The sequence below is a fragment of the Mustelus asterias genome, chromosome 6 (assembly GCF_964213995.1).
Source record: "Mustelus asterias chromosome 6, sMusAst1.hap1.1, whole genome shotgun sequence".
Classification (NCBI taxonomy): Eukaryota; Metazoa; Chordata; class Chondrichthyes; order Carcharhiniformes; family Triakidae; genus Mustelus; species Mustelus asterias.
Genome location: NC_135806.1, coordinates 114421225 through 114441453, shown reverse-complemented (window position 1 = coordinate 114441453; position 20229 = coordinate 114421225). Strand labels below are relative to the sequence as shown.

The 20229-nt window shown below is 46.4% G+C and overlaps 1 protein-coding gene across 2 annotated transcripts in view; it reads left to right on the top strand.

The window, feature by feature from the left end:
• dmgdh (dimethylglycine dehydrogenase) overlaps positions 1 to 20229 on the top strand; it is a 111071-nt gene that overhangs the window by 78677 nt on the left and 12165 nt on the right. For both annotated transcript variants that reach the window (XM_078214975.1, XM_078214976.1), the window contains exons 10-13: positions 1957 to 2122; positions 3836 to 3966; positions 7517 to 7734; positions 12619 to 12776. In XM_078214975.1, the coding sequence (XP_078071101.1) occupies positions 1957 to 2122; positions 3836 to 3966; positions 7517 to 7734; positions 12619 to 12776 (673 nt within the window). The remainder of the gene's footprint in view (positions 1 to 1956; positions 2123 to 3835; positions 3967 to 7516; positions 7735 to 12618; positions 12777 to 20229) is intronic.

Sequence of the window (20229 nt, the reverse complement as noted above, 5' to 3'; positions counted from 1 at the left end):
CGACTCTCACTGGCCCGCTCTTTGTCAGTTGTGACTTGAAATGAACAGTACCCTGTTCATAAGAATTCTAAGAATCATAAGAACTAGGAGCAGGAGTAGGCAATTCAGCCCCTCGAGTCTGCTCCGCCATTTAATACAATCATGGCTGATCTCATCTCAGCCTCAACTCCACTTACCTGCCCGTTCACCATAGCCCTTCAGACCTTCACTAATTAAAAATCTGTCCATCACTTCCTTAAATTTACTCAATGTCCCGGCATCCAACACACTATGGCTTCTTGTTCTAAATTGCCCAGTTCCTCTAGTTTCCTTAACTAGCTACTCTTTAGATAACCATTACGCCACTGTATGGTTTTTCTTATTGCAAAGCCAAGCAAGATGTTCCTTCTCCAGCCTACTGAAACAACTGCTTTTAGAAGAGCTGTGGGAATTGTTCCCTCTCTGGCTGTCTACCTGCAACTACCCTAGCTTCCATTTAAACTAAGAACAAAGGAAAGTGTTTTTCCCTTACAAGGGCCTCTAGTTGCTAAGCAACTATATTTATTCCACATCATATTTATTCTTCACACTCTCTATCACAGTTGGAACTTAACCATCCCCCCCCGCCCCCCCCAACGCCCCCCTCCCCGCCCTGCCCCCCCCGCCCCCCCAACGCCCACCCCCCCCCCCCCCCCCGCCCCCCCGGGTAACGTGAATGTAACTTCATGTGGGATTTTAGATGCTTATTTGTTCCTTGTTCTTGTATATACAGTTCACAAATATGAACTTCTACTGAGGTTTAAACACAACATTTTGCACTGATCTTTTAGGGTTATAAATTCACTTTTTCCACATTTGTATGTTCACAGCTATTTTCCAAGGCAGGGAAGTATCGCTGTGATTTCTGAGATGTCATTGTCTGTACCTTTAAGACTTGATTAGCTGTATTAGCATTGATGAGCTTGATTAGCATTCCAATCATTATTCTGTAAATTGAGTTTGTGTCTCTGTATGCCCTGTTTGTGAGCACATCTCCCACTCCACCTGACGAAGGGGCAGCGCTCCGAAAGCTAGTGGCATTTGCTACCAAATAAACCTGTTGGACTTTAACCTGGTGTTGTCAGACTTCTTACTGTGCTTCTGAGACGGACAGAGAAAGGAACAGAAGAGATGGAGACATACAGAAAGAAAGAGAAGAAGAGAGAGAGAATTACCAGTAACAGTTTTCATAGTTAGAGAGGGACCCGGGTTTGATTCGAGCCTTAGGTGACTGAGTGAGTGGAGTTTGTACATTCTCCCCGTGTCTGCGTGGGTTACCCCCAGGTGCTCCGGTTTCCTCCCACACTCCAACGATGTGCAGGTTAAGTGTGATGGCCATGATAAATTGCCCCTTGTGATAAATTGCCACGATGTGTAAGTTAGGAAGGTTAGCGGAGTAAATGTATGGGATTAAGGGAATGGGGTGGGGTGTCGGTGGGCCTGGGTAAGATGCTCTGTCAGAGAGTTGGTGTCGATTCCATGGGCTGAATAGCCTCCTTCTGCACTGTAGTGATTCTATGAAAATCATCCCTATTTATTGAATCATACAGCATAGATGGTGGCCATTTGGCCCACTGCGCCTTTGCTGGCTCTTTGTAAGACCAATCCAATTAGTCCCATATATTCCCTTGCTCCTTCTCCATAGCCTTGCAAATGTTTCCTTTTCAAGCTTTTGTCCAATTCCCCTTTTAACGTTATTACTGAATCTACTTCCACCGCCCTTCCAGGCAGTACATTCCAGATCATAACAATTTGCTTTGTCAGGAAAATTCTCTACAAAATCCTTCTGGTTCACCTTTAATTTGACTGAAGTGGTTCAACTGGCAGCCAAGCACCTTTCTACAGGACGAATGCAAAAGAGAGTGTCATGGTTATTAAAAGCAAATTGTGATTTTTCTTGCACTGCATTGACTTAACAAACTTCTTCATTCGTGCCAGGCCTAGCTTTCGTCGTACAAACTGGTTTGAACCAGTTGGCCGAGAGTGTAAACATGTCATGGAAAAAGTGGGAGTATTTGATCTAACACCCTTTGGAAAATTCACTATGAAGGGGAAGGACTCCTCAAAACTCCTGGACCGCCTGATTGCAAATGTCATTCCAAAGGTAAATAGATGCCAGTATTAGATGTAAGAAAGAAAAACTAATAAACCCAGAGATTTATTTTTTTACAGCAAATGTCCACTTTTCAAAGCTGTAGGTGAGAGATCCTGAGGTAATAGCCTAATAAGCTACCATTTTACGGTCAATAAAAAATTGAATTTTACAAGTGTTCAAGCTGTCAATTTAACACACAATTCATTTATAATTGTCCTAATTGAGATAACGATTGAATTTCCATTAAAGGATAAATCAAATTTAGCTTCTTAACTTCTCAACCCTTAATTCCCAAATGCCATCTCCATCTCTCTTTCCAATATTTGGAAATTGTTGCTACTGTACAGCAGCATGGTGGCACAGTGGTTCGCACTGCTGCCTCAAGGCGCCAGGGACCCAAGTTCAATTCCGGCCTGGGGTCATTGTCTGTGTAGAGCTTGCACATTCTCCCCGTGTCTGCGTGAGTTTTTGTCAGGTGTTCTGGTTTCCTCCCACAGTCCAAAGATGTGCAGGTTAGGTTGATTGACCATGCTAAATTGATCCTAGTGTCAGGGGGATTAGCAGGGTAAATATGTGGGGTTACGGGAATAGGGCCTGGGTGAGATTGTGGTCAGTTCAGACTCGATGGGCCGAATGGCCTCCTGCACTGTAGAAATTCTATGTACAACCCCATGGCCAACAAATAATGATAAGCTTGGTCAAAGCTCTAAAGATATTCTTTGCGTCTGCAACCATGGTGTGTTGTTCTTTCATCTTCCTCAACCTCTTTACTAGGATGCTACTGGGACTTGATGGATTGAGTTATAAGGAGAGGCTGGATAGACTAGGACTTTTTTCTCTGGAGCGTAGGAGGCTGAGGGGTGATCTTATAGAGGTCTATAAAATAATGAGGGGCACAGATCAGCTAAATAGTCAATATTTTTTCCGAAAGGTAGGGGAGTCTAAAACTAGAGGGCATAGGTTTAAGGTGAGAGGGGAGAGATACAAAAGTGTCCAGAGAGGCAATTTTTTCACAGAGGGTGGTGAGTGTCTGGAACAAGCTGCCAGAGATAGTAGTAGAGGCGGGTACAATTTTGTCTTTTAAAAAGAATTTAGATAGTACGATGGGTATAGAGGGATATGGGCCAAATGCGGGCAATTGGGATTAGCTTAGGGTTTTTTTTTAAAAAAAGGATGGCATGGACAAGTTGGGCCAAAGGGCCTGTTTCCATGCTGTAAACCTCTATGACTATGTCCGATATAGTCAACCATGCTATTTTCCTTTGCAACCAATGTGACAGTGCCTCACGTGGCTGCATTCCTGTTTGTCCCACTGCAGCAAACCTATCTCCTTGAATGGCTTCTCCAATACGCACATGGCCACCAAGCTGGGCATCAAAGTTTTACTCTAGGCCCTCTTCTGTGTGCCATCATTACAAAGCTGACAATACCTGACTTAGTCTCCAGCAGTGCTTTTCTATTCCACTAATCTCACCTTGCTATTTAACCTAAAATCTGGGATCATCGCTTATGTCCACCTCACATACTATGGTTTTCCAATTTGGGCTTGATGATTATTCCTTCAAATTTGAAGTAAACCAGAAAATATGAAAAGATCCAGACTACTATTTTCAATACAGGTAGAGCGAGGAAATTCCAATAAAATGCAGATGATGAAAGTGACTAATGAAATATGTGGCCCTTCCTTTTTTCTCACCTGTGATTTACCCTCCTGTCCCACAGGTGGGCTATATTAACATCAGTCATATGATTACTCCAAGAGGCCGGGTTTATGCCGAGGTGACAATCAGCCGTTTGTCAGAAGAGGACTTCTTACTAGTGACAGGATCGGGGTCAGAGCTCCATGACCTAAGGTAAGCATGGATTTTTTATTCATTTTTTATTTTATTCATTTTTTATTTCTTTTATTGATTAATTTAATAAAGTGCGCATGAAAACACTATATCCGTTCATTTTGCAACATACTTTTAATAGATATTGAAATTAGATTGTATTTTTTTTTAAAAACAAGATAAAGCTTTTAAGACATTTGTATCTTTATTTTTTTCCACCCTTCAACTACCTCTTAGAGTCATAGAGATAGACAGCACGGAAACAGGCCCTTCTGCCCAACTCGTCCTTGCTGACCAATTACCCAAACTGAATTAGTCCCATTTTCCTGCGTTTAGCCCATATCCCTCTAAACCTTTCCTATCCATTTACCCGTCCAAATATCAAAGAGTCATAGAATCATACAGCACAAAAGAGGCCCATCGAGTCCGCACCAACACATTAGAAACACCTGAACTCCCACCTAATCCCATCTTCACCCACAGCTCTGAATATTATAATGTGCTAAGTGCTCATCCAGGTACTTTTTAAAGGATGTGAGGCAACCCATCTCTACCACTCTCCTAGGCAGCGCATTCCAGACCGTCACTACTCTCTGGGTAAAAAAGATTTTCCTCACATCACCCCTAACCTCTTGCCCCTCACCTTAAACCTATGTCTCCTCGTGACTGACCCTTCAACTAAGGGGAGCAGCTGCTCCTTATCCACTCAGTTCGGGTCTCTCATAATCTTGTACATCTTGATCAAGTCACCCCTCAGTCTGCTCCAACGAAAACAACCCAAGCCTATGCAACCTCTCTTCATAACTTAAATGTTCCATCCCAGGCAGCACCCTGGCAAATCTCCCCTGCACCCCCTCCAGTGTAATCATATCCTTCCTATAATGTGGCGACCAGAACTGCACCCTGTATTCTAGCTGTGGCCTCGCCAAAATTCCATACAATTCTAACATGACTTCCCTGTTTTTATAATCTATGCCTCGATTGATAAAGGCAAGTGTCCCATTTGCCTTTTTCATCACCCTACTAACATGTTCTTCCGCCTTCAGAGATCTGTGGACAAACACTCCAACATCCCTTTGTTCAACAGAATTTCCTGGTGTCCTACCATTCATTGAGTACTTCCTTGTTAGATTACTCCTTCCAAAGTGTATCACCTGATATTTTTCAGGGTTAAATTCCATCTGCCACTTATCTTCCCATTTGACCATTCCATCTATATCTTCCTGTAGCCCAAGACACTCATCCTCACTGTTAACCTTCCGGCCAATCTTTGTGTCATTCGCAAACTTACTAATTCTACCCCCACATAGTCATTAATGTCATTTATATAAGTGACAAATAATAGGGGGCCCAATGCAGATCCCTAAACTACACCACTGGACACTGGCTTCCATGTATTTTAAATGTTGTAATTGTACCCACCTCTACCACCTCCTCTGGCAGCTCATTCCATACACGCATCACCCTCTGTGTGCAAAAGTTGCCCCTCAGGTCCCATTTAAATCTTTCCCCTCTCACCTTAAACCAATGCCCTCTAGTTTTGGACTCCCCTACCCTGGGGAAAGAACTTGCCTATTCACCTTATCTGTCTATGCCCCTCATGATTTTATAAACCTCTATAAAGTCACTCCTCATCCTCCTATGCTCGAGGGAAAAAAGTCCCAGCCCATCCAGCCTCTCCTCATAATTCAAACCTTCCAGTCCTGGTAACATTTTTGTAAATCTGTTTTGTACCCTTTCCAGTTTAATAACGTCCTTCCTATAGCACGGCGACCAGAATTGTAAGCAGTACTCCAAATGTTGCCTTACCAATGTCTTGTACAGTTGTAACATTACATCCCAACTCCTGTACTCAATACTCTGCCCGAAGAAGGCAAGTGTGCCAAACACCTTCTTCACCACCCTGTGTACCTGTGACACCACATTCAGGGAACTATGTACTTCATCCCTAGGTCTCTGTGTTCAACAATACTCCCCAGGGCCCTACCATTAACTGTGTAAGTCCTGCCCTGGTTTGTCTTACCTCGCATTTATCTGAATTAAACTCCATCTGCCACACCACTGGCCCAGTTGATCAAGATTCCATTGTAGTCTTAGATAACCTTCTTTACAGTCCACTACACCACCAATTTTGGTGTCATCAGCAAACATACTCTTCAGTGTCAACAAGGGAAGTGGACAAATGTAACTGGAGATCCCAGTTGGATTGAGGCCTATGTTTTCTAATTGGGGTGAGGCAGTTGACTTTACACTTGATTACAAGGATACCTGCCTATTCTGATCTTTTTATGTTAGGCATCACTAACAAGGTTGTCATTTACAGTATTGCCTCTACCAATTTGCACACACTGAATGGCCACTTCAAAGGGTTTTTTAAAGACTCCAGGTTACATGTAGACCAGGACAGCAGATTTCCTTCCCCAAAGTGGGGTAATTTTGATTTGACGAGGATGTAAGGAAGGCAATATTACATTGGTCGTCTGTTATGCATCGCTTCCCATTTTCTGTCTCCATTGAAATCAATGGAAATGAAAATCAGGAAAAGAGTACAATGAACGGCTGATCCAATTTCACCTGATTTACTCATATCACCAAAATTAACCCGCAGGACATGAGTGAACTGATTCAGTTTGTGGCATTTGTAAATTATTGGCCAAACATCTTGAACTTCAGTATTGGTTGGCTTCATGGTAAATTTATTATTGATTGAAATGCAACTCCTGGGCAGGATATTACACTTCCCCAAGGTTTGAAGGCATTGGGGGTTTGTAAAATCTGGCACATGGCCTGCCTGCCACCTACTCGTCTGCCCAACTTGCCTCAAATTTTACATGACGTGGGCACTCACCTGATGAAGGAGCAGCGCTCTGAATGCTCGTGCTACCAAATAAACCTGTTGGACGTTAACCTGGTGTTGTGAGACTACTTACTGTCAAATTTTACAGGTCAGTGAAGGCGTCAAGTGCCCCCAGTCACTGTTGAACCAGTTGAGGCCCTAAGAGTGGCCAATTAATGGTCATTTGAGGGGTTCATCTTATCCCCTCGGCTATTCCACCTGCAAGAGGGGGGCAACCCAAGCCAGGCTGGTACCCTGACAGCTTTCACTGGGTAGGCTTGACTCAGGCAAGGTGGTGAGGACCTCATTTGGGGGTCAACCCCAAGCATGCAGCCCTTTTAACCCAACCCCCTCGGCCTCTGAAACCAGGCCACCCATACCCCCACTGCTCCCAACCCCTTTGTGGGGGCTTGCCAGCCTGGTCCCGGTGATACCCTGGACTTTCCTGAAATCTAACCCCCACCATCAAATCTGGACTTGAACACACAGGCCTGGAAATTCCATGCACTGCCTGCTTATTCTTTTCCTTTTGGCCCTTATCGTGACCAGGAAGCGCAATCACATGTTCATATGAGTGGGAAATGCAATGCTCATCGTGTTAGTAAATCCAGAAAGGTTAGTACGCAGTGCCCAAGCCTGAAACAAGTCCTTTGTACATTTACGTGTTTATTATTACCTTAAAAACAGAAATAGAATCCCTTCTGTTCACCTGACGTATCATTTTCACTGATCTAGATATATAGAGGAAGAGGCAGCCATTGGTGGCTACACTGTCGACATTCGCAATGTTACTGATGAGATTGGGGTGCTGGGCGTAGCAGGTCCATTTTCACGGAAGGTTCTCCAGAAGCTGACGACAGAAGACCTGAGTGGAAAAACATTTAAATTCCTGCAGTGTAAGCCTGTCACTCTGACCGGCATTCCCCTTACTGCTATGAGGATCTCCTACACAGGTTGGTGTCAGACTCTGATTAACCAATGGTTTGGGTCTTGGCAGTGCTTTAGAGATTTTCACTTTTGTTACACTTGCAGCCAGCAAAAACTCATAATGCCAGCAATTTTACCAACTTCACTCACCTGAAATGTTTTATTTTGAATGTGGGAACTCGCCCTTTATCACGGATTTCTCTCTGGTAAATTTAATGAAGTTCTGAAGCAGAAATAAATGGTGGGCAAGTGAAGGTCAAGATAAATGGTCAACAGCTGGAACAGGTATCACGAACAGGTATGGGGACGGCATGGTGGCACAGTGGTTAGCATGCTGCCTCACAGCGCCAGGGACCCGGTTCAATTCCCGGCTTGGGTCGCTGTCTGTGTGGAGTTTGCACGTTCTCCCCGTATCTGTGTGGGTTTCCTCCAGGTGCTCTGGTTTCCTCCCACAGTCCAAAGATGTGCAGGTTAGGTGAATTGGGCATGCTAAATTCTCCCTCAATGCACCCAGAGTGTGGCGACTAGGGGATTTTCACAGTGACTTCATTGCAGTGTGAATGTAAGCCTACTTGTGACTACTAAATTAACTTTAACTTTGATTTAAGTACCTAGGAAGCATCTCGTTAGGAGCTAGTTACTGCTGTAAAGAAATGGCAATGGCAAAGAATGCATTCTCCAAATATAACAAATCGCTTGGCATTAGAATAATTAAGACTCTTATCAGGACTGTGATTTGGAGTATCGTGTCTTGCGGAGCTGAAACAGGGCCTTGACAAAAGGCGATACCCAAAGATTAGAAAGCTGTGGTTCTGGAGAAGGATGGAGCAGCTCAGCTGGAGAGAACACGAGCAATGAAAGAATTCTCAGGGTGGTGGAGGAACAAAGATCGTTAATGAATATTGTCAAGAAATGACAACAAGATTGAATTGGTCATATTCTAAGGTTTAAGAACTTGCTGAAGGAGGTGATCGAAGGAAAATGAGAGGGATGTCGGTCAAGAGGGAGAAAGGGAATGATGATGGACACGTTGAAAATGGGGAGGGTTCTCTGGGCAACTAAAGAGGAAAGCACAAGGCATGGAGAAATGAGCAGAGGATTTGCCCTGAGGCAGGTCATGTCGACTATGAAAGGTAACAAAAGAGATAATTATGGAAAACGCTTTCCCAAATATCTGTTTAGTGCTCCCTACTGGTGAAACTCTGTATCAGAGGGGCAAACTTGTAAAATTAGCCCTGATAGTCAGTCATTCAATGTTCAGCATCTTGATGAAGCAAATATTTGATAAAAAAGTTTGTTTGTGAAGTCACGAGAATCGTGTACGGTGTCACTACATTGTCATGCAGAGACAGAAAACTACATGCTGTGTGATTTTATTGTGTGGTTGTGAGCAAACTAAAAACATGTTTCTCAACACTGTTAATTTTATACATTTTTGCCTTCTCGTCCAAGCTCTTATCAAACAGCATGTCCTTTTGACTGGTCGAGGCAGGCGAAGTTCAGGCAGCACCCCACCAGCCCGTGTTTGCAAAACTCAAAACATAACATCCAACATTAAATCTGATTCCGCACTTGCTAAACAATCCTGATTGTGCTAAGAATCACACAGAAAACCAAGTTAAGATTATCAATCAGGCTCACTGAGTGGCTCAGTTACAAATGCCAGAAGTTACATGTATTCACACACAGGGACCTGTCCTTTGCAGACAGAAAGAGCATGTCCACGCATTGCACCTTTTTTAACTAATCAAAAGCTTGGGGGGGGGGAGGGGGCAGCCATTCCTTGGCTCATTCCCCATGGCAGTGCCTTGACAAATCAGAGTCAACCTGTCTGGTTTGAATTTGAACAAAACCTTGGCAGTTAACTGTTCCCTGGTGCATTCTCCGTGGCCAAACCTCTACCAGAGTCCACTTGCCAACCAATCACCATGCTGTTTGGATTCCCTTTACTATTGGTATTCTGGTGAACTGCCCTGCTGAGTACAAGACTAAAAACTTTGACAGCATTTCCGACAATATTATTAATTCCTTTTAACATTCTTAAAGCCCAGATTGGGATCCTACCTCCCCATCTTCACACCACCATTATATTTTTCTAGTCATCATAAGTATCACCCTGTGGATTTCTCAAGTCCAAAATCCCAGAATGTTTCTTCTCGTTGTCCTCTCCAACTTGCCAATGACTTTTTGATGATAGGGACCCATCAATTGTACTCAATATTCCAAATGCAGCCGCTCCCAGGATCTGTAAGAGTTTGAATAACTACTTTCAACTTATAATCCAATGTTCCTGCAGCGCACTCTATATTTTAGTGGTCTTATAACGTGAGGACATTTTCTGCCAACTTCCCCAAATAGTTAATGACAGATTTGCTCCACTTCTCAGCTGTCTCTGCCTGTCTCCAGACAAATGTAATAGCCCAATTATCACATCATATGCAGCCTGAAAGCACTGCAAATGTGCTACTATTTTGATAAATAATAAATCCTGTCTGAAAAGTGTCTTGTAATTAGCTCACACTAAAAAATATAGCAACAAAGTATAGAGCAGATTTGAGAAACATGGGGCTGGATTTTCCTGGCCCTCATGGAGAAAGCATTGAAGGTGGCGGAGGCAGTGCGGGGGTGGGTTCAAATGGAGAACAGGAAAATGGCAGGGGGGAGTGAGTGGGGTTGGGGGGGGGCGGTAACCATGTTGGAATTGTTCCCCCCTCATTTCTATCACCAAGAGACCCTCCGAAAGCAGGCTGGCAACCGGGTTGGCAACCCACTCCATGAGGACCAATTAAGGCCTTACCTAGCGACCATTTTGCACAGTGTCAGAGCAGCCCCTCAACCATGTACAGAAGTCATCACCTCAACTGAGGCAGCCTTCTGGCAGCAGGCCAGATTGGCCATCGAAGCCGGAGCTATGGCAACAAAATGCTACGGCTGTGAACAGGCCTACGAAGAGGTTTCCCCTCCAACCCAATGGCCCTATTGGCTTTGAGTCTTTCACTTTATCACAGGCGCTGCCATGTTGAGCCTCAGCAAGTTGGTGCAGTGCATCTTGTAGATGTTACACATTGCTGTCACTATGCACCGGTCATGGAGAAAGTGAATGTTTAAGGTTTGGATGGGGTGCAAATCAAGCTGGCTGTTTTGGTCTGGATGGTGTTGAGCTTCTTGTAATAAAGATAGTTGGTCCCAGGATGGGTGCGGGGGGGGGCGGTTTGGCATTGTGGGGTGGATCGGGGTGGCAGGGGGAGGATGTCCCTGAGCTCAAACGCCCAGGGAGTAGGGTGCCCAACTGCCTTCAGCATGAGGTGCCCCCTCCCCTTCCCGCCCGAGAAAGGGGGAAAAGTTTAAATGTCATTGTCCCATCCCACCCACACCTAGCTGCCAGCCTAGAAATTGAGGCTGGCTGGGATTAGGCCATAAAAAGGCTTTAATGGGTGAATGGCCGGGTTTGCCGCCCAAGGCCCTGCCCATCCAAGTGTGAATTTGGGTTTGGGGGGGGCAGGTGTCCGGGGGGAATCCTATCCCTGCAATTTCACAACACGTACACGCGCGCACACACACAATCCTGAAGTGTACTGTACCCTGACGTGTGGTGGTCAATGCGACTTGAAACACGTTCCCTTCAGATTCACATGGGTGGCAAGATACAGGACAATGATTCCAATACATATGTTTGCAGGAGACTCCAACAGGGAGAAGCTCTGAGACAAAAGCCATATCTGCCCCAAGAGGCTCATAAGATCATATGAGGCTGAGCATCACCCATGCCCTTGGACCTCAGGTAACATTTTAGTGCAGAACCAAGAAAGGTTTCAAAGTAGCAGCAGAGCACTAGGCTGGTGCCTGGTGATAGTGATTTGCTTCTTTTGAAGGCATGTCCGTACAGTAAACCCACTTGTTGGGTATAGCCCAAAGAAAGTCTCTTTTTTTCTATTTGAGTTGAGATTTGAAAGAAGGAGTGTAATCTATAAAATTACTCCCTCAGAGTCACCTTATTATGTGTTTTACATAATGGACCGATAAGTGACAAGAACATTCACGCCACTCTAGTGCCAGGTAGTGACTGTCTCTGACAAGTGAGGATTTAACCCTCTCTCCCCATTACATTCAATAGCATTGCCAATGCTGGATCTCTCACCATCAACATCCTGGAGGTACCATTGACCAGAAACTTAACTGGACCAGCCACAGGAATACTGCAGTTACACAAGTGGATCAGAGGCTGGGAATTCTGACTCCCCAAAGCCTGTCCACTATCTACAAGGCAGAAGTCTTATGGAATGCTCTGCACTTGCCTGGATGAGTGCAGCCCCAACAGCACCACAGAAACACCATCCAGGACAAAACAGCCCATTTGATTGGCATCCCATCTACTACCTTCAACATTCACTCCCTCCGCCACTGATACACAGTGGCAGCAGTGCGTACCATATACAAGGGGCACTGCAGCAACTCAGCAAGCCCCCTTTCACAGCATTTCCCAAATCCACAACCCCAAGCCGAGGATTATTTAGATGGAATGTCTAAGCAAACTCTTTCCAACACGCTGATGTTTGTACATTCTTGCCAAATCTGTAATAAGTAGTGCCGTAAATCCTGTAGAATAGAAGAGCAGTACTTGATGTGAGCAATGTTCTAGTGAGGTAAATTCTTACCGGAGTAAATAATGTTAGTCATTTCATTACACGCTGTGGTGTACTTAGAAACAAGTTTACTTGCATTGTAATGTACCGCACTGAATAGAATTCCAATGTATGAGATAGTTAGTAATGATGATATTCACCAGCTGTACATCCCAAGTGTTCAAAGATGAAGGAATTGCCTTATAATGTGGTGAGTGTAACAGTAAGATGAATATTAATTTGTGTGGGGTGGTTTAGGCTTGACTGACCTCTCAGTTTTCATTCTAGGTGAGCTGGGTTGGGAGTTGTACCACAAACGACAGGACACTGCTGCCCTCTATACCGCCATCATGGAATCAGGGCAGGAATTTGGAATCGACAACTTTGGAGCGTATGCCATGAACTCGTTACGGCTTGAAAAGGCATTCAGAGGCTGGGGAGCAGAGGTCAGTAGCGTTGGGATATTAAATGTGCTCTTTTCATAGTCTTCCATGGGTAAATATACTGCCCGGTTTTGGTACGAAGCAGTAACCACAGTGGCGGTCTCAAATCTGTGCAGAGCTAAACTGAAAAACTTGAGTGGAGTGGATTTTAACTGGAAGCCGGTTTCAGGCGGGCAAGGCGCGGGGTAAGCATCAACCCCATTTGACAGCATCAATTTTAGGCCCAGGCTCTTTTAGCTCCTGGGCCTCATTTATTATCCCCCTAGGGAGGAACTGGCCTTGAACGGGTCAACATCACAGGGCCTCGAGGCCATCTGCCTACAGTGCAAAGTGAAATGTAGAATATCCAACACACAAACCAGCTACTCAACCCAGCCGTGAGTCTTTACATGAGTCTCTTCCCAATTCATCTGCCTCATCTCAATCTTTCAGCATGTCTTTCTATTCTCTTCTTCGTCATGCAACAATCTAGTGTCCATTTTGAAAGGAGCTAAGCTATTTGCTTGAACCACTTCCTGTCGAAGTAGGTTCCATATTCTAACTACTCTCTCAAGTTCTCCTTGTTTCCCGCTTGGGGTTATCTTGGATTTATGGCCCCTAGTTTTGGAATCTCCCACAAGTGGAAACGCTAGATGGGAAATTGGGCTCGTGAGCAATAGGAGCCGCAACAAAGGCCGTCTGACGCTCCATCACGTTTGAGTCCACAAGCCTGTGAGTGGAGTTGGCCGTTGCTTCCGTGCTGGAATGATTGGACTCCAAGCTCTGCACAAAGCTCCGTGTCGAACTGGCACACAACCCCTCCATGCTCCCTGACATTGACCACAAGCTTTCCAGTCCGCTCCCCAATGCAGCAAGCTGTTTTCTTTTATTCATTCGTGGGCATTGTTGGCTGGCCAGCAATTATTGCCCATCCCTAGTTGCCCTTGTTCAGAGGACAGTTGAGAGTCAACCACATTGCTGTGGCTCTGGAGTCACATGTAGGCCAGGCCAGGTAAGGGCAGATTTCCATCCCTAAAGGACATTAGTGAACCAGATGGGTTTTTCTGATAATCGACAATGGTTTCATGGTCATCAGTAGATTCTTAATTCCAGGTATATTTTTATTGAGTTCAAATTCCACCATCTGCCGTGGTGGGATTCGAACCCGGGTCCCCAGAACATTAGCTGAGTTTCTGGATTAATAGTCTAGCAATAATACCGCTCGGCCATCGCCTCCCCTGTTTGCTGAAAATTCATTGTCCTTCTGTAGGCTGGCCTAGGGCAGCACCGTGGTACAGTGGTTAGCACTGCTGCCTCACAGCACCAGGGGCCCAGGTTCGATTCCCAGCTTGGGTCACTGTCTGTGTGGAGTTTGCACGTTCTCCCCGTGTCTGGGTGGGTTTCCTCCGGGTGCTCCGGTTTCCTCCCACAGTCCGAAAGACATGTTGGTTAGGTGTGGTAAACCACTGTTAACTTATTACCTGTATATGTGACAGTCCAGGTATAAAGGCGACTGCTCCCCACCCCCCTGCCTCAGTCTGGACCAGTTCATCGGCATGGGTGTGCTCCAAGTCTTTTGCTAATAAAAGCCTATTTGTTCTTGCATACAAACTAGTCTTTGCTCGATTGATGGTGCATCATTAGGTACACTGAGGGGCTATTTAGCGTGACCAGTGTACCCGAACAGGCACCGGAGTGTGGCAACTAGGGGATTTTCACAGTAGCTTCATTGCAATGTGAATGTAAGCCTACTTGTAACACTAATAAATAAACTGTTAAAAATTGTCTCAGTCCTTACCTGAATCTTCTGCAATAAAACCCGTGTGTTACGTTATTCCTCACCAAGTGGGCACCTCTAACATCGTCATCCCCTGCTCTGGCTGTAGTTCACTCTATCCGCTGTCTTAGCACGTGCAGATCCTGCCACTAATCTATTCTAAAGATACACACAGCATCGATTTCAGAGCCGCCAGCTGCCGGCAGTATGAAATCAAATGACAGTGCTGTGTCATCGTTTTCCCCCTCCTGTCTCTCCACTGTCTGGCCTGCAGGTTTCACCACTTGGGGTTCTCAAAGGGAAATGAAGCACAAGGGTGAGGCGATGGTACAGGGAGGAGATGCATGCTTGCGACATCTGCAGCTTGTAAATCGGAAGAATGTGTGGGATGTGAGAAGGGGGGATTAGGTAATGCTGTGGAGGATAGCATTACCTTAGATGGTTCCAGCCCCGCCACAGGCCACGGTGTCACCAATGACCTCCCAGAAATGGCAAGCACTCTTTCCTCCAGGGGAGTAAGGATACACATGCCTGTTTCCCTCCTGTGGAGTTTCCGCTGTCTCCACTTTGTCCTACAAGAGAGAAGCAAGCGTGTCAGTGAGTGCTGCGCAACCTGTGTGACTGATGTGACTGCCCTGGTTCCATAAGTGTGCACCCCGTGAGATGTGGATGTGAGACTTGCGGTTGTGCTCAGTGACTGAAGGTGAATACGTTCCTGCTGAACAGGGTTAACACAGTCTAATAGCGTCAGCAGAACTTTCTGGTTAGTGTAAAGCTGCTACTGTAGGATTGAAGCAGTTCTGCCCCCCAGTGGTCTTTTTCAGTAATACTCACACGTTGGCAAGTGGATGTTTCACATCATAGAATCGCTACAGTGCAGAAGGAGGCCATTCGGCCCATTGAGTCTGCACCGACCACAATCCCACCCAGACCCTATTCCCGTAACCCCGTGCATTTACCCTAGCTGGTCCACCTTGGTAGGTTGTTGCATAAAGTTAAATCTCACGGATCCAGGGTGAGGTATCTAAATGGATACAAAATTGGCTTCTTGACAGAATAAGAAATCTCACAACACCAGGTTAAAGTCCAACAGGTTTATTTGTAGCAAACGCCACTAGCTTTCGGAACTGGCTGTTCCTTTGTCAGGTGGGTGGGAGTTCTGATCACAAACAGGGCAGACAAACTCACAAACTCAATTTACATGAATAATGACTGGAATGTGAGTCTTTACAGCTAATCAAGTCTTAAAGGTACAGACAATGTGAGTGGAGAGAGCGTTAAGCACAGGTTAAAGAGATGTGTATTATTTCCAGACAGGAAAGTTAGTGAGATTTTGCAAGTCCAGGCAAGTTGTGGGGGTTACAGATAGTGTGACATGAACCCAAGATCCCGGTTGAGGCCGTCCTCATGTGTGCGGAACTTGCCTATCAGTTTCTGCTCAGCGACTCTGCGCTGTCGTGTGTTGTGAACGCTTACCTGAAGGTCAGAGGCCGAATGCCCGTGACCGCTGAAGTGTTCCCCAACAGGAAGAGAACAGTCTTGCCTGGTGATTGTCGAGCGGTGTTCATTCATCCGTTGTCGTAGCGTCTGCATGGTCTCCCCAATGTACCATGCTTCGGGACATCCTTTCCTGCAGCGTATCAGGTAGACAACGTTGGCCGAGTATGTACCGTGTACCTGGTGGATGGTGTTCTCACGTGAGATGATGGCATCCGTGTTGATGATCCGGCACGTCTTGCAGAGGTTGCTGTGGCAAGGTTGTGTGGTGTCGTGGTCACTGTTCTCCTGAAGGCTGGGTAGTTTGCTGCGGACAATGGTCTGTTTGAGGTTGTGCGGTTGTTTGAAGGCAAGAAGTGGGGGTGTGGGGATGGCCTTGGTGAGATGTTCGTCTCCATCAATGACATGTTGAAGGCTCCGGAGGAGATGTCGTAGCTTCTCCGCTCCGGGGAAGTACTGGACGAACGAAGGGTACTCTATCCACCGTGTCCTGTGTTTGTCTTCTGAGGAGGTCGGTGCGGTTTTTTGCTGTGGCGCGTCGGAACTGTCGATCGATGAGTCAAGCGCCATATCCTGTTCTTATGAGGGCATTTTTCAGCGTCTGGAGGTGTCTGTTGCGATCCTCCTCATCCGAGCAGATCCTGTGTATACGGAGAGCTTGTCCGTAGGGGATGGCTTCTTTAACGTGTTTAGGGTGGAAACTGGAGAAGTGGAGCCTTGTGAGGTTATCCGTGGGCTTGCGGTACAGTGAGGTGCTGAGGTGACCGTCCTTAATGGAGATGCGTGTGTCCAAGAATGCAACCGATTCCGGAGAGTAGTCCATAGTGAGTCTGATGGTGGGATGGAACTTGTTGATGTCAACATACAGTTGTTTCAGTGATTGTTCACCATGAGTCCAAAGGAAGAAAATGTAATCGATGTATCTAGTGTATAGCATCGGTAGAAGGTCCTGTGCAGTGAAGAAGTCTTGTTCGAACCTGTGCATGAAGGTGTTGGCATATTGAGGTGCGAATTTGGTCCCCATGGCTGTTCCGTGTGTCTGGATGAAGGACTGGTTGTTGAAGGTGAAGACATTGTGGTCCAGGATGAAGCGGATGAGTTGTAAAATTGCATTTGGAAAGGCCATCCCCACACCCCCACTTCTTGCCTTCAAACAACCACACAACCTCAAACAGACCATTGTCCGCAACAAACTACCCAGACTTCAGGAGAACAGTGACCAGGACACCACACAACCTTGCCACACCAACCTCTGCAGGACGTGCCGGATCACCGACACGGGTGCCATCATCTCACGTGAGAATACCATCCACCAGGTACACGGTACATACTCTTGCAACTCGGCCAATGTTGTCTACCTGATACGCTGCAGGAAAGGATGTCCCGAGGCATGGTACATTGGGGAAACCACGCAGACGCTACGACAACGGATGAATGAACACCGCTCGACAATCACCAGGCAAGACTGTTCTCTTCCTGGTGGGGAACACTTCAGCGGTCACGGACATTCGGCCTCTGATCTTCGGGTAAGCGTTCTCCAAGGCGGCCTTCACGACACATGACAACGCAGAGTCGCTGAGCAGAGACTGATAGCCAAGTTCCGCACACATGAGGACGGCATCAACCGGGATCTTGGGTTCATGTCACACTATCTGTAACCCCCACGACTTGCCTGGACTTGCAAAATCTCACTAACTGTCCTGTCTGGAGAGAATACACATCTCTTTAACCTGTGCTTAATGCTCTCTCCACTCACATTGTCTGTACCTTTAAGACTTGATTAGCTGTAAAGACTCGCATTCCAATCATTATTCTGTAAATTGAGTTTGTGTCTTTATATGCCCTGTTTGTGAACAGATCTCCCACTCGCCAGACGAAGGAGCAGCACTCCGAAAGCTAATGGCGTTTGTTACCAAATAAACCTGATGGACTTTAACCTGGTGTTGTGAGACTTCTTACTGTGTTCACCCCAGTCCAACGCCGGCATCTCCACATCATTCTTGACAGAAGCCAGAGGGTGGTTGTAGAGAGTTGTTTTTCAAACTGGAGGCCTGTGACCAGGGGTGTGCCTCAGGGATCAGTGCTGGGACCACTGTTATTTGTCATTTATATTAATGATTTGGATGAGAATATAGGGGGCATGGTTAGTAAGTTTGCAGATGACACCAAGATTGGTGGCATGGTGGACAGTGAAGAAAGTTATCTCCAATTGCAACGGGATCTTGATCAATTGGGCCAGTGAGCTGACGAATGGCAGATGGAGTTTAATTTAGACAAATGCGAGGTGATACATTTTGGTAGATTGAACCAGGACAGGACTTACTCAGTTAATGATTGGGCGTTGGGGAGAATTACAGAACAAAGAGATCTAGGGGTACATGTTCATAGCTCCTTGAAAGTGGAGTCACAGGTGGACGGAGTGGTGAAGAAGGCATTCAGCATGCTTGGTTTCATCGGTCAGAATATTGAATACAGGAGTTGGGACGTCTTGTTGAAGTTGTACAAGACATTGGTAAGGCCACACTTGGAATACTATATACAGTTCTGGTCACCCTATTATAGAAAGGATATTATTAAACTAGAAAGAGTGCAGAAAAGATTTACTAGGATGCTGCCGGGACTTGATGGATTGAGTTATAAGGAGAGGCTGAATAGACTGGGACTTTTTTCTCTGGAGCGTAGGACGCTGTGTGGGGGGGGGGGGGGGTGTCTGGAACAAGCTGCCAGAGGTAGTAGTAGTGGTGGGTACAATTTTATCTTTTAAAAAGCATTTAGATAGTTACATGGGTATGATGGGTATAGAGGGATATGGGCCAAATGCGGGCAATTGGGATTAGCTGAGGGGTTTTAAAAAAAGAAAGGGCGGCATGGACAAGTTGGGCCGAAGGGCCTGTTTTCATGCTGTAAACCTCTATGACTATGACTCTATGACCTGACACTAAGGGACAATTTAGCATGGCCAATCCACCTAACCCGCACATCTTTGGACTATGGGAGGAAGCCACTGGAAGTGTTATGAAAGGAGTAGTTGTGTTTTGTAAAACGATTAAAAGCCTGGAGAGAGAGAGAGAGACAGACACACCATTAGGTTATCCATGCCGGGCCTTTCAATCCCTCCCAGCAACTCATGTCCCCATGAGTCTGGTCCTATACACCATCTCAGTGGGCTAACAAGCATTGCCACAGTGGCCAAGGGCATTGCCCATGCTCCCTCATTGGCACCAATGGCCTCCAATACGGCTGTACCCTCCTTTCACATGATGTGGCATGTTGCATCCTGCTCCTCCTGGTGCAGTTGCGCGGTTGCTGGCGTGTGGTGCGAATCTGCCCCTCCAGATGGTCAGCCCCCCAGGTACAGACGCCCGAGACCACGGACCATTGCCAGCAGGCAGACTGGGCTCAGCGCTCCAGTGCTCACGTAGAGCTTAAGGGTGGCTGTGAGGCGGTACCCATTGGAAACCCTGGAAGCATTAACCTGTGTGCACCCGCCTGGATGTCCGGCACACTGGCTTCCAGGAATGGTGTGCAGTTCAGGCAGACAGCGGAGAACCACCCCGTGACTTTCATGCAACTGGTGGCCATTGTAGGGTGCACTGTTTCATGCAGTGTGAGGAGCTGTGTTAACACCTGCCGAGCTCCTGTGGTTGGGGAGAGAACTGCCGGACCTGGTGTTGGTCACTGTTAGTGTGGCCTAGGATGGAATGTCCGTGACAAACCACAGAACCTAAGCAGCAGACAGATATCAGAGTTACCAGTGCGACATTAGTGGGGTTGGGACTGGAGCTCATATGAAACCCCTCAGGGGATCATTCAGCGGTCATGGGGAATGTGCGAAACATGAGCCCCAAGCCAGCGGGCGACCTCCAACCTGTGGACCCTTGACCCAGCACGAGACCCCCTCAATCCACTGCACCCATGCAAGCCCTCCACCCCATCCTGCACCATAGCAGCAGCTGACTACACCCCTGGAGTTTGGGGCTTAGCAGTTCTCACCTTCGAGCTCTCCTTTGCTACTGCTGTGTCTGAGCCACACCTTTAAAGACCTGCGCCAATTGGTGGCACTCGAAAGAGGCTGGGAAGGTTTGGTATTGGGCGTGAATCAGAGTTTTAGCCTCACATGCTATTTTCCTAGCTTGTCGCCATTGGCGCCAGGCCAGGCAAAGTGGTAAAATCCCACCCAACATCATCACTCTCACCCAAGTA